Source organism: Carlito syrichta, unplaced genomic scaffold (genome assembly GCF_000164805.1).
Source record: "Carlito syrichta isolate Samal-C Ts95f unplaced genomic scaffold, Tarsius_syrichta-2.0.1 Scaffold308819, whole genome shotgun sequence".
In the NCBI taxonomy this organism is placed as follows: domain Eukaryota; kingdom Metazoa; phylum Chordata; class Mammalia; order Primates; family Tarsiidae; genus Carlito; species Carlito syrichta.
The window spans coordinates 236605-248238 of NW_007252915.1; the positions used below are offsets into that span (position 1 = coordinate 236605).

The 11634-nt window shown below is 41.0% G+C and overlaps 1 protein-coding gene across 1 annotated transcript in view; it reads right to left on the bottom strand.

The window, feature by feature from the left end:
- Window positions 1-11213, bottom strand: part of SPAG17 (sperm associated antigen 17) — a 219011-nt gene extending 207798 nt beyond the window's left edge. The window contains exons 1-3 of the mRNA XM_021716455.1: window positions 11154-11213; window positions 10886-11026; window positions 9942-10028 (exon numbers count right to left, since the gene is read on the bottom strand). Of these exons, the coding sequence (XP_021572130.1) occupies window positions 9942-10028; window positions 10886-11026; window positions 11154-11213 (288 nt within the window). The remainder of the gene's footprint in view (window positions 1-9941; window positions 10029-10885; window positions 11027-11153) is intronic.
- Window positions 11214-11634: the final 421 nt, after the last annotated feature.

Consider the following 11634-nt stretch of genomic DNA (forward strand, 5'->3'; position numbering starts at 1 on the left):
CAGGTGGAAGGATCGCCAGAGCCCAGCAGGTCGAGGCTGCGGTGGCCGGGAGCGGCCACTGCACTCCAGTCTGGGTGACAGAGTGAGACTCCAACTCAAAAAAAAAAAAAAGTATACAACTGAAAAAGAAAGATTTCTATTGTTTCTCAGTCCAATACTGCGAGAGTCACTCCTGAAAGCCCTCTCTGCCCCGTCACATCTCACATTGGCACCACTCTACCAGTGGTTCCTCTGGAATAGTCCTTGGATCTGAGGGCTCCCCCATCTCCATCTGGACACCACGATGGCCTCCTAACTGGTCTCCCCACTCCCATGTTTGCTTACTGACTCTGTCCCAATGTATCCAGTACTCATCCCCCGGGAAATATTTCTTGGAAAGAACTTAGATTGTGCCACTCTTTCCTTTAAAAACCTTAATGGCTTTCTATGTCCTATGGAGTGAAACTGCAAATGGCTTCTTAACACGGACCTATGAGCCCTGGCAGTTCTGGCCTCTGCTGGCCTCTCCTCCCCATGTGCAGGCATCCAGCCTCCTTCCGGCAGGAATCACTCCGTTCCTGCTTGAAATTTCCTGCACATGCTACCTCCTCCGCCCGAGTATTTTGCTCTTTTCTGTTGGCTCATTTTCATCCTTTCAGTTCGTCGCCAAACACTCGGCCTGCAGCATTTTTTCCCGGTGATGCTCTCACATTTAAAGCAATCACCCCAATTCATACTTGTGTACATATCTGTTTTCTTAATGCCTGCCTTCCCACTCAAATGTAAACTCTAGTGGCGAGGACTTACATCCATTTCGTCCACCGAGGTAGATGCAACCATTGATTTGGTACATAACAGACCATCAAATATTTGTGGAATGCATGGAAAGGAAACATTTCCAAACCTTAGTTGTTGAATATCATTGGTGATTTAGCCAAAGCTGTGCGCCGCCTTTTCTGTATAAACCTAATCTTTTTCTAAAAGCTGACTGTTAACCAAGTTTTAAAAAATAATGTAGCCTTATCCTAAGCCGCACAGTTGGGGAAGTTGCAAGTTAGTAGTCTAATTTTATTTTTAATTCACATTAAAATAAATGTATGTAATAAAGTAAATTTTTAAATTCATAAACCATCTAAAATTATCTCTTGGGAAATTAATAAATGGGCAAGGACTCTGTAATGAATGAGACCTGCCTTCTATTAGGTGTAGAGCAAGCCCTGGCCAATTAGGGTAATTGACATTGATTTCATTGGCAACTGTGAACAAATAATTTAAGTTTCCTAGATTCCCATTTCTAAATTTACACTATGGAGATAACACTAGCTGTTCTGCCCAGTTCGCACAATGGTTTAATGAAAGAGTGGTTGTGAAATCCTCTTTTCACATAAATGTAAGATCTGATTTTAAAAATCATTTATTTTAGATATGTTTATTACTGCTGTTTGTTTATTAGGGTATTCAGTCATATTGCCTCTTCACGTCATAACAAAGAAGAAGCATGTATATTAGTCTCCATCATGGCCATGATATAGTATAATGGGATAGGGCAAATACCCTTTGACCATTGATTTGCCTTCTTTCCCCCCTTACTTGCTTAATTAGTCGAGCAAATCCCACTGAGAGAAAAACCTGCTCCTAACGCACATGCCATGTTCTTAGCAGCGCTGTCATGATGGCTGAGAGATGGAAGCCAGCCAAGTGTCCATCAGTGGAGGAACGGAGAGGGAAAATGTGGTACACACATACAATAGATTATTATTCAGTTTTAGTAAAGAAGGGAATTCTGACACGTGACATGACATGGATAAACTTTGAGGACATGATTCTAAGCCAGTCACAAAAAGACAAGTACTGTATAATCACACTTATGGAGGTATCTGGAGTGGTTAAATTCATAGAAACAGACAGTAAAACAATGGTCATCGGGGCAGGGGATGGGGGGTCAGGAGAAATAGGGAGCTTTCGTTTAGTGGCTATAAAATTTCAATTTTATAAGATGAAAAGTTGTGGACATTGGTTGCATAACAATGTGAATATTCTGTGTTTATTCTGTGTTTAACACCACTGAAGTGTACGCTTAGACATGTTAAGGTGATAAATTTTATACTGTGCATTTTTGTCATAATAAAAAAATTCTTAAATAGCCTACTCATAAATGTTTTTCTAGTACTTTGAAGCTCCAACATGACTGTGACTGAGAATAAAGATTTTAAAAAGCAATAATAATGACAGTTAAACTTTAATGGACACTTACTCTATGCCGGGTACTAAGTATTTTTTATTCATGATCTCGTTTGATTATCACTACATCTTATAAGGAAAATACTATCATCCATGCATATTTTACAAAGAGAAAATGAAGATGTCACAGAGTTATAGAACTTGTCCAAGATCACACAGCAATAAGCAGTGGAACCCAGGCAGTCTGGTTTGGTTCGGTGCATCTAACTACTAGGTATATGTCTCACCAAACTAGCAGTTGGAACTCTGGAAATGGATTTAGCTTTCACTAGTTAGCTTAGGATTTCAGAAAGAACTCTGTTTTCACACTCTGATCTCTGTAGAATATGTATTAACTTCCTTGGTTCCCATCTTTCCCTCTTTGGTCCCCAAAGAAGAGACTTAGTCACTCTACCCGTATAAATCTTAGCTTAAGAGTTAAAAATCCCTGTTGAGCAAACATTTAGGCAAAAGCCACTCATCAAGGCAACTGAAAAACACTAACTAAAATTATTTGGTCCCTTCATCATCAGCAGATATACCTTCATTATTTTTGCTTGAGTAGAAGAAAAAGTAATAAACTTATCATTGAAGTACTGAGAGATTTATAGCTGAATTCTAACGAACTATCAGTAGCTTGGATTCTTCCACATGTTAAATCACAACAACAACTTCCAGAATTTAACCTCTTTATCCTCAGCTTTTGTATGATGCAAGGAACGGAACAAAACAAAAAAAATCAAAAACAAAGAGGTTTCTAAGCCTACAATTTACTGGGCCAGTCTCACTACAGTTTTATCATTGGTAAGTGTCTCCTGGCAGGTTAAGAAGTTGGTTTAGCGAATATATGTGAAGTGCCGAGCATACAAGACTTGGAGTAAACGAGGTGTCCAATAATGAAACCAAGAAAACTTCTACTGTCACCATATATACTCGTGACTTATTTGCAGTCTTAAGTCTAGGAGTGGAAGAGTCCTCCTGGTTCCTTCCCCGGCACCCGTCCCAATCCTGGTGAGTGCAGAGTGTGGAGTGTTGGAGAAGCTGCAGCACCCACCCCTGCCACGACCTGGAGGAGAAGCTGTGATAGCCGCTGGTCATTAGCTTTGTTCCTGTGGCTGGGCTTCCGCGGACGCCCGTGTCCTGGCATTCCTGATCAGATCCCTGCCTCGCCACTGCCCAAAGGTCCTAGCCAGAGGCTCAGGCCTTGAGGGGTGTGGGTTTCCTGCTGTTGATCCCAGGCTCCATTGCGGCAGGCATATCTCCCCCACGTCCACCCCCATCTCCTGGACTGCTAGCTATTTGTCACGTGGGCTTGGCCAGCTGCCTGTACCCCAGGGTAGAGGAGAGCTGGGGCATGACTGAGACTCTTTTGGAATGCCTTCGCTTGAGTTGTGCTTTTCTTTGAAAGCAGAACTCCAGGTTAGATCTGAGAGGCAAACATATTCGCACCCCAGGAGCCCATTCCTAAAGCAATGGAGCCCTGACCTCTGCCTCTCAGTGGCTAGCCTGAACTTGACTTTCTCCGCTGGGCTGCTCTGGTCACGTCCAGAACTGTGGAGGCTCAGGGCTGTTAACACACTGGACTGCTCTTGTTCCCATCTCGACAAAATTCATTCGGTTGCCACCCTTCACAACCCTTTACAATCACTTGTAGCACGATTACTTCTTGTCTTCCTTTCTCTGGGTGAGAAATGCCTCCAAAGCCCAGATTTTGGCACAGGAACTCCCAGATTGTTTTTGTAGTCCCAGTGTAGTACTTCTTTGTTACAGCTCAAGATTCCGCATTTCTGTTCCAAGTCCCATGATTTTACATTTATAAATATCAGGTTGTATTAATTGGTTCCAGCTTTAAAAATGTTCCATCAGAGGTCATTTTCTGCTATTTTGATAGTGGTTTCTAAACCTGGAGTGTCGAGGCCCTGATGTGGGCTGTGTTCTGCGGGCATCCCTAAAGGACTGATGTGGAACGGAAAGATACGCAGATTCTGGGCCTCGCTGTATTCTTTGAAGACTGTACTGGCCATAATAGCTTCAAAGAATTTCAACAAGTTCCTAAGACATGACCTTCCCTTTCCGAAAATCACGTTGGCCAGGCTTGCCTTAATCAAGCTGTGCTTTTCTAAGCATCCTTTTACTTGATCTCCTGCAGCAGTTTTTAATACTTTCCCTACAAGTAAAGTTAAACTAACTGGCCTGTAATTTCCTGGTGTGTCCCTAAGCTCTATGAAATAACGGCATTAGGTTGGCTACCTTCCAATTTTTCCAGAATTTTTTTGTTTTGTTTTAAAACGCAGGATTGAAAAGGCCAGAGAATGCTTCCTGTCTCCCTTTCCCTCTGTTTCTTCCATGACATACTGCTCTTTCTGTTCCCAGTAGATCTGCCATTTTAATAACTTCAAACCTCTTAAATGTTTTCACATATTATTTGTTACTATCTCTGAAGCATGAGTTTTCCATTTTTCATTTTGACAAGGGCCACCCCCCAAAATAAGGGCTTACAACTCTATTGAACTGACTATTAATTCAAGGCACTGTTTAAGAAATGAGTTTTATATCAGAAATCTGGAAAAGGTGACAAACTAGATTATGAGCAAATCTGTGTTCTTACTTGTGAATTACAAATACATGTTAGAAAACACCTGAGAAATCTGTCTGTACACCTAGGAAATAAAAACCAAAAAATGGAACCAGTACATTTGGGTATACTAATCCAGTGCATTAGCAAAGTATCTTTAAAATGCAGTGAAATGAATTAGATTTGAAGATATAGCATTTGCATCTTATTAAAGTGCCCTGGGTTGATTATTTTCAAATCTAATATCAAAAAAATCTTTCCACATTTAATGGTCTCTCCATTGCAATAGAAAGACCCCTAGAAATATTTTATATGCATATTTGTTTTAAAAAGTTCTCGTTTTTTTTTTACTAGTAGGAGTAAATAAGAAAATTAACAATTATTTGCACTTGTAAAACTGTACCATATCACATAATCTTTAGGACTGTCCAAGTTCTTCATCATATAGAAACTTTGAAAATAGACTATTTTGAAATAAATGAGCCCCCAACTAGGGCATACAAATCTTTATAGACAAATTTTGCTTCAGCAAGCTTTAAAACAGTTTTTTTATTTTGTGGTGACACATCTGAACTTTGTAAATAAGTGATAGACAGGCACATAAACTGCAGCCAATCTGCATGGATGGAGGCTCCTTTCTAGGTAGGTAGGTATGGTGATCACCATCATGAAATGAAGAGAAACATGAAGCAGAATCTAAGAATTTTTAAGATGGTTGACTTTAATTTAAGATAAGTTGGTCTTGCCAACTGGTAGTTTTTTTTCTAATTTATCAAAGTTATGATGTCAAATCTAAAATGTTCACATTTATCTTATAAAGTTCACTCGCTATGTATCAGATTTAATTATGAGTGAGGAAATCTTTGCATTTATGGTATGTGTAGAACTCTCTCACTGAGAATATTTCAGTTGGTTTTGAAAGACTAATATTTTCCTTTGTAATTTTGATCAGGACTGAATATACCTGCAAATGAATAGACTGAATTCTCTACGTGGGTCATAAAGCATGCACACACACAGAGAATGTTTGTGCATCTTCAGCAAGTATGTTTAAGTGCAGGCGCAAATTTTTTTTTTTTTTTGAATTGGAGTCTCACTCTGTCGCCCAGACTGGATGCAGTGGCCGCTCCCGGCCACCGCAGCCTCGACCTGCTGGGCTCCGGCGATCCTTCTGCCTCAGCCTTCCAAGTAGCTGGAACTATAGGTGCACGCTACCACGCCCAGCTCATTTTGAATTATTGTAGAGACGAGGTCTCGCCAAGTTGCCCGGGCAGGTCTCGAACCCAAGCTCAGGCCATCCACTCACCTCAGCCTCCCAAAGCACAGGCTTACAGGCTGAGCCACCAAACCTGGCTGAAGGCGCGAATTTAAAGCAAGTACTTTCCCAGTGTTTGAACTGTTTCCTCATAGATTTCCATCTTTAGGATTTTGAAGTCACAGTTAAAATGTGTACAGGATTTATCTTTCCCAGGGAGTGTACATTGTACCACCCAACTACGAGTTTGGCACACATTCCTTCAGTCTTCTCCCATCCCTATGGCTTTGCTTTAACTGTTCCCTTTTCCTAGAATGCCATCTCCCACGTTTGAATGTCACAATCTCCCTGTCCAAGGGTGGACAGCTTTGAGACCAACGAAAAATCACTAGGCTGGAAAAGTGAATGGTTAAATCCAAATTCTTCAGTCTTCTGGTTAGTATACTTCCTACCTTCCTCCATTTGGCACATGGGACAATGTCTCAACTGTCCTATGTATAAAAAGGGCATCTTGTATTTCCTTTTGCGATGTGGGCTAATTGACAGAATATATTTAAAAGATTGACATTTTCACACCCTTTCCTGGCCTTCCCCATGCCACCTTCTCCACAAAAATTTCTCTGGGTTTCACCCCTTCCTGCCAACCACCCCAGCTGATGAGGGCTTCATCTCCCTTCGAATTCCATCACATTTCACCTGTCCCTCGAGAACTTCACTGACTATTCTCGGCATGGTGTTATTCACACACTTGACAGATATTTTTTAATGCCTTCTGTGTGCCAGCCTTATGTACACACACATGTATTTTTCTCTAGCCAGTCCTTAAGCTTCTTGAGGTCAGAGTCTTTGCGATATTCGTCGTCCCTCCTTCCTCTCCATTGTCGAGTAGTGCTTGGCACCAGTGGATGCACAAGAATGTACTTGTTACTCGCTGGCAAAACTGGCTGCTATATAATGCAGGAAATATCTGTATATCCATTTTCAAATGTGTTTGCATCCTCCAACAGTATCACCCCTTGAGAATTGTGCTCATATTTCTGATCATGTAGGATCACCCTCATCCTCATGACTAAATAATTGTAATAATGACAATAATAAGGTAATAGTCAACATTCCTGAGAATGTACACAAAGAATGTTCTGCTCTCATTCCCACATGAGTCCTGGGAGCCCAAATTTAAGCAGGTTTTCAAAGAACTATAGTTTATAAATAAAGACTCTCTCGTATATACAATACCATGGCTAGATGAAACTCTAAGGTTTCAAGGGAAATTACGCAATTTCAAAATGAGGCTGTGTGTATACAACACCAAGCCATCCAAATGAAAACTTGAGCAAATCACTTAGGAATGTGGTCTTTGCTAGTGCAGATATTTCAAGTCGTTTTGGGAAATATGTAATGTGGTTCTGACACTATTTTACTACTCATGGATGAACTGTACTATTCACTTTAATTTGCTGCTCCTGATCAGTCGCAGACTAGAAACCAGAAAGCCAAATTGGTTAGAAATGTACTTAAAGTAAGAAAGACTACTGAATATAACGAGACCCCATTTCTACAAAAAAAGAAAAAAAAGAAAAAGAAAAAGAAAAAATCGGTTGGGTGTGGTGGCCCATGTCTGTGGTCCCAGCTACTTGGGAAGCTGAGGTGGGAGGATCGCTTGAGCCCAGAAGCTCAAAACTGGAGTAAGCTATGATTATGTCCAGCCTGGATGATAAAGCAAGACCTGACTAGATATGTACCAGGGTGCCAAAAAAGTATACACATTTTAAGAAGTGTTATTTATGTATTACTTTTAGTTTGCTGTAATCAGAAGTGTCTGGACGCTGATGGTAATCACTTTGAGCACCTCTTATAATTGCAAAAGTCAAACGTGACTTGTATTCATCTTTTGTAATTGGTATATATTGAGTATTACAATTTTAGTACAGTTTTTTCCTTTCTTAAAATGCATAATATATGACTAGGCTCTGATCTCAGGCTAACAGGTGTGTCCTACAAGTAGAAGTAAACATAAGTGTTTAAGTGGCTGGCTATTGAGATAGTTTGAGTGCTTTTTCCAAAATGGAGGTCTCTGTGAACTTACCACGTAACATATGCAATTTTGTTAGCGTGTCTCTTCTCTCACAGTGCAGAGCTTCCCTTGAGAAAGAAGAAGTAAGACTTTTGAAACGGGCACATGAGTTTACTGGCAGTAGGTGTCCTAATTGCTGCAAACAGTGCCAGACTCTCAGCAGAAGTCGACCCACAGGCACACTGTCCACATGCCTCAAAAGTCCGGAAGTCACAAAAGACTTTAGCTTCTGGGTTTCTTCCATGGCCGCCACTCACAACTGTGCATGGCCAGTGGCCTTTCGGTGTCATGGGGGGGAGGAGCTGGTGGCAGAGGTCGTGCACAGGTCCCAAGCGTGAAGGGACTGAGGTTGGGAATGTGCCCCTCTGCTCCAGACGTGCAACCCGTCCTTGACTGATACTGACCAGGAGCCCGGATTTGTTTCATGTTCATTATTGTTGCTGCCACAGCGATGGGTGTTAATGAATGTCTGCTGTCCCCAAGGTCCAGTCTCCATGGGGCTCCACCCAACCGTTCCTTTTCTTCTGGAATCATTCAGAACAGGGTACGTGAGTGGGTGTGGGAGGCTCGTTGCCCAAATGCTCCACTGGAAGAATGTGGTGGAGCCAGATATGCAGTGGACCGCCCCTGAGGGAAGAGTGTGCAGCCGGGAGTCCAGCACACACTGGAACGGGCTGGCCTTCCAGCTGAACTCTGGGTCTGCAGCACTGTGCCGTCCCACGTCCAAGTCAACATGCCTGTCCAGAGTAGACGTCAAAACCGGTCTGTTATCGTTTCTGATTTTTACGGAGCATCTTTGAAGAAGAAAGAATCCTTTTGGGGGGCTAATTGATCCCAGGCCTCAGAATTGGACATGGCTCTCTCTGGCCACTTCAGAAGGAAAATCTCAGTCTTTTAAATCCAGGTATCACATAATGTTTTGACTGGAGCACACACGTTTGGAACATCATAACAAGAGAGAAGGTACTTATTTGACCCCAAAAGCAAAGATAAGTTTGCCATGATAGTGAGAGCAGCATAGCAAGAGTTAATGCTATGAAATTCACAGTACTGTCTGTTGTGAACAGACCCAAGGAAACTTTTCGGATAGTTCTCAGGCAATACTAAAGAGATCGTTATGTAATCGCTTAAGACCTGAGACACATAAAAAATTTATTAGTCATCACTGAAATAACGTGCAAACAAGTTCTTCTTAGAAAGATCCAAAACACTTTATGCTTTAGGTCTGCAGAGCCATAAAACAGTGCCTGACAAATTTTAAGTGATATTCTAATTAATCATTGGATTTTTATAGTTTCTTGAAAGCTGTAAGTTAGATATTAACAAGGCAGGGTGAGAGGAAATCCCCTTGTACTGAGCATGAGTCCTAAGTCCTTTGCACAAGCCCACTGGGTCAGCCAAGCCAGACTTTTATATTAAGCAGCTGCTGGAAACGTAATGGACTATTATTCTGAAGAGTATCGTTATTTTTATAGTGATTAAAGTGGGATGTAAAATGTGCACAACGTCCACAAATGGATGGAAAATTATTCCAGCTGTCCTTCTGTCTCATGCAAGAACATTTCTAGATTGCGTCTTTGGTGAAACTAGCACGTTGTCATACCCTAATAATACAACAGTCTTTGATAGCATCCTATATTCAGACTACAAAAAAATGTGACTGAAAACTTTTATGTATAAAGGTTTTTGATTTATGTTTTTCAGTTGGATGCAATGATGGTATAAACAATCTCTTTCCAAGAATAAATCAAATTTTTAAGAAAATGGCTATCACATCATTACTTCAACTATCTTTTCTAAACACCACAAACATTTCTTCAGTAAACACTTTCACCTACCTCATAAAATAAGGGGGCACCACCGCCTACAGGTTTTTTTCCCTTTTTAGATGAAGCACTTCCAACAAGTGTATTTATTTCATTGACCTGTAAGAAAATTAAATTTGCTTATAATGAAAAAGAAGGAATGCTTAGATATAACTATCAAATATCTAGGTGGCTGGAGGCGTTGGGGAACCTAGCAAGAAGCAGCACCTATCAATTAGGTCAAATATTTACTGACACTTTGATAAGTTGTACTTGTATGGGTATGTGTCATCTGACAGATTTTTTTTCTTCTCTCTCTTTCTCTTTGTCAGAATCTCACTCCATCGTCCAGGCTGCCGTGCAGCGGCACAATCATGGCTCACTGCAGTCTTGACCTTCTGGGCTCAGGAGAGATTCTTCAGTCTCAGCATCGCAAGTAACTGATGCCACTACATCTGGCCAATTTATTGATTTTTTGTAAAGATGAGGTCTTGCTATGTTGCCTGGGCTGGTCTTGCACTCCTGGGCTCAGGCCTCCCTAAATGCTGGGATTACAGGTGTGAGCCACTGTGTCCAGCAAGATATTTTCTGTATTCTCATCCCCTTCTGAACTCTGACAGCTATAATTTTCTGTAGCTTTTATTTTCCAGTTAGTCGTGTGCTTCCCTGGAATCTTAAATAGTCTAGTCTATTATTATTTAAATTTTTATTAAATAATTCCTCATAGAACCTAGCACGGTGCTTGGCATGACCTCAGAAACCTTGGACAAATAAATGATTGTTGAATGGACAACATTAATGAACACAAATGAATTCTTTCAAATTAAACAATTCAAATTTATATGGCAGCTTCTAATCTACCAAACTTTATAAAACAGCCTAAGAATATGACAGTTGTGTTTCTTTTGTAACTTAATTCTATTATTTTAAGTTAAAAAAAAATCCCAAGGGGCTTTGAGGTGGGAAGTGACAGCTACCTGCTGGAGAATGTCTTGCCATGACACCAAACTGAAGAGTTTACGCTGAGGCACCTGGACAGCGAGGGTGAGGGCTTGAATGAGAAGCTCATCTTCAATCTGGTTTCCAACCACAAAGGCGACAGAGGCCTTCCAATCGTTCTATTACAAAATCAGAAGGAATTAGGTTTTAAATATTTCTGACTAGGTATTTTTGTGTCAAAGTCTTCCACTGGAAAACAAGGTAATTTTCCTATAAACCTTACCTTAAAGTTAGGGTGGACTTTACAGTGTATGTGGGTTTCTGATGGAAGTGGCCGCGAGGCGGCAGTATTGTGCCAAATTTCATGCAACGTGCCCCAAAGACAATTTTTCTTGAGAAACCCAGCCTTTTATTTTGAGGAAAACAATTTTTAAAAATGACACTTTCGCTAGAATGCTGTCCAGTAATAATCTGGTGTTGGAAAGCAATGCTTCGTTCCAATGACACAAATATACATTAAGGTGTAGTCTCAAAAGCAGGAATCTGTCTTGTTCCCTGACACAGTGTAAGGCTCCAAATAGTGCTAGGAATATCAAAGGAGCCGACAAGATGTTTGTGAAATGTTGGGTCACACGGGACCCAACATGTTGCCGAGTGAGAACCGGATCTCATCTTTTCCTCCAACTGGATGTCACACAAGAAGCTCATTGCTCGCCACAAATGGGTCCCTTCCACTCCCAAGAAGTAGGCAAAAATCTTACACCTGGGCATGGAATTCTGTATCAAA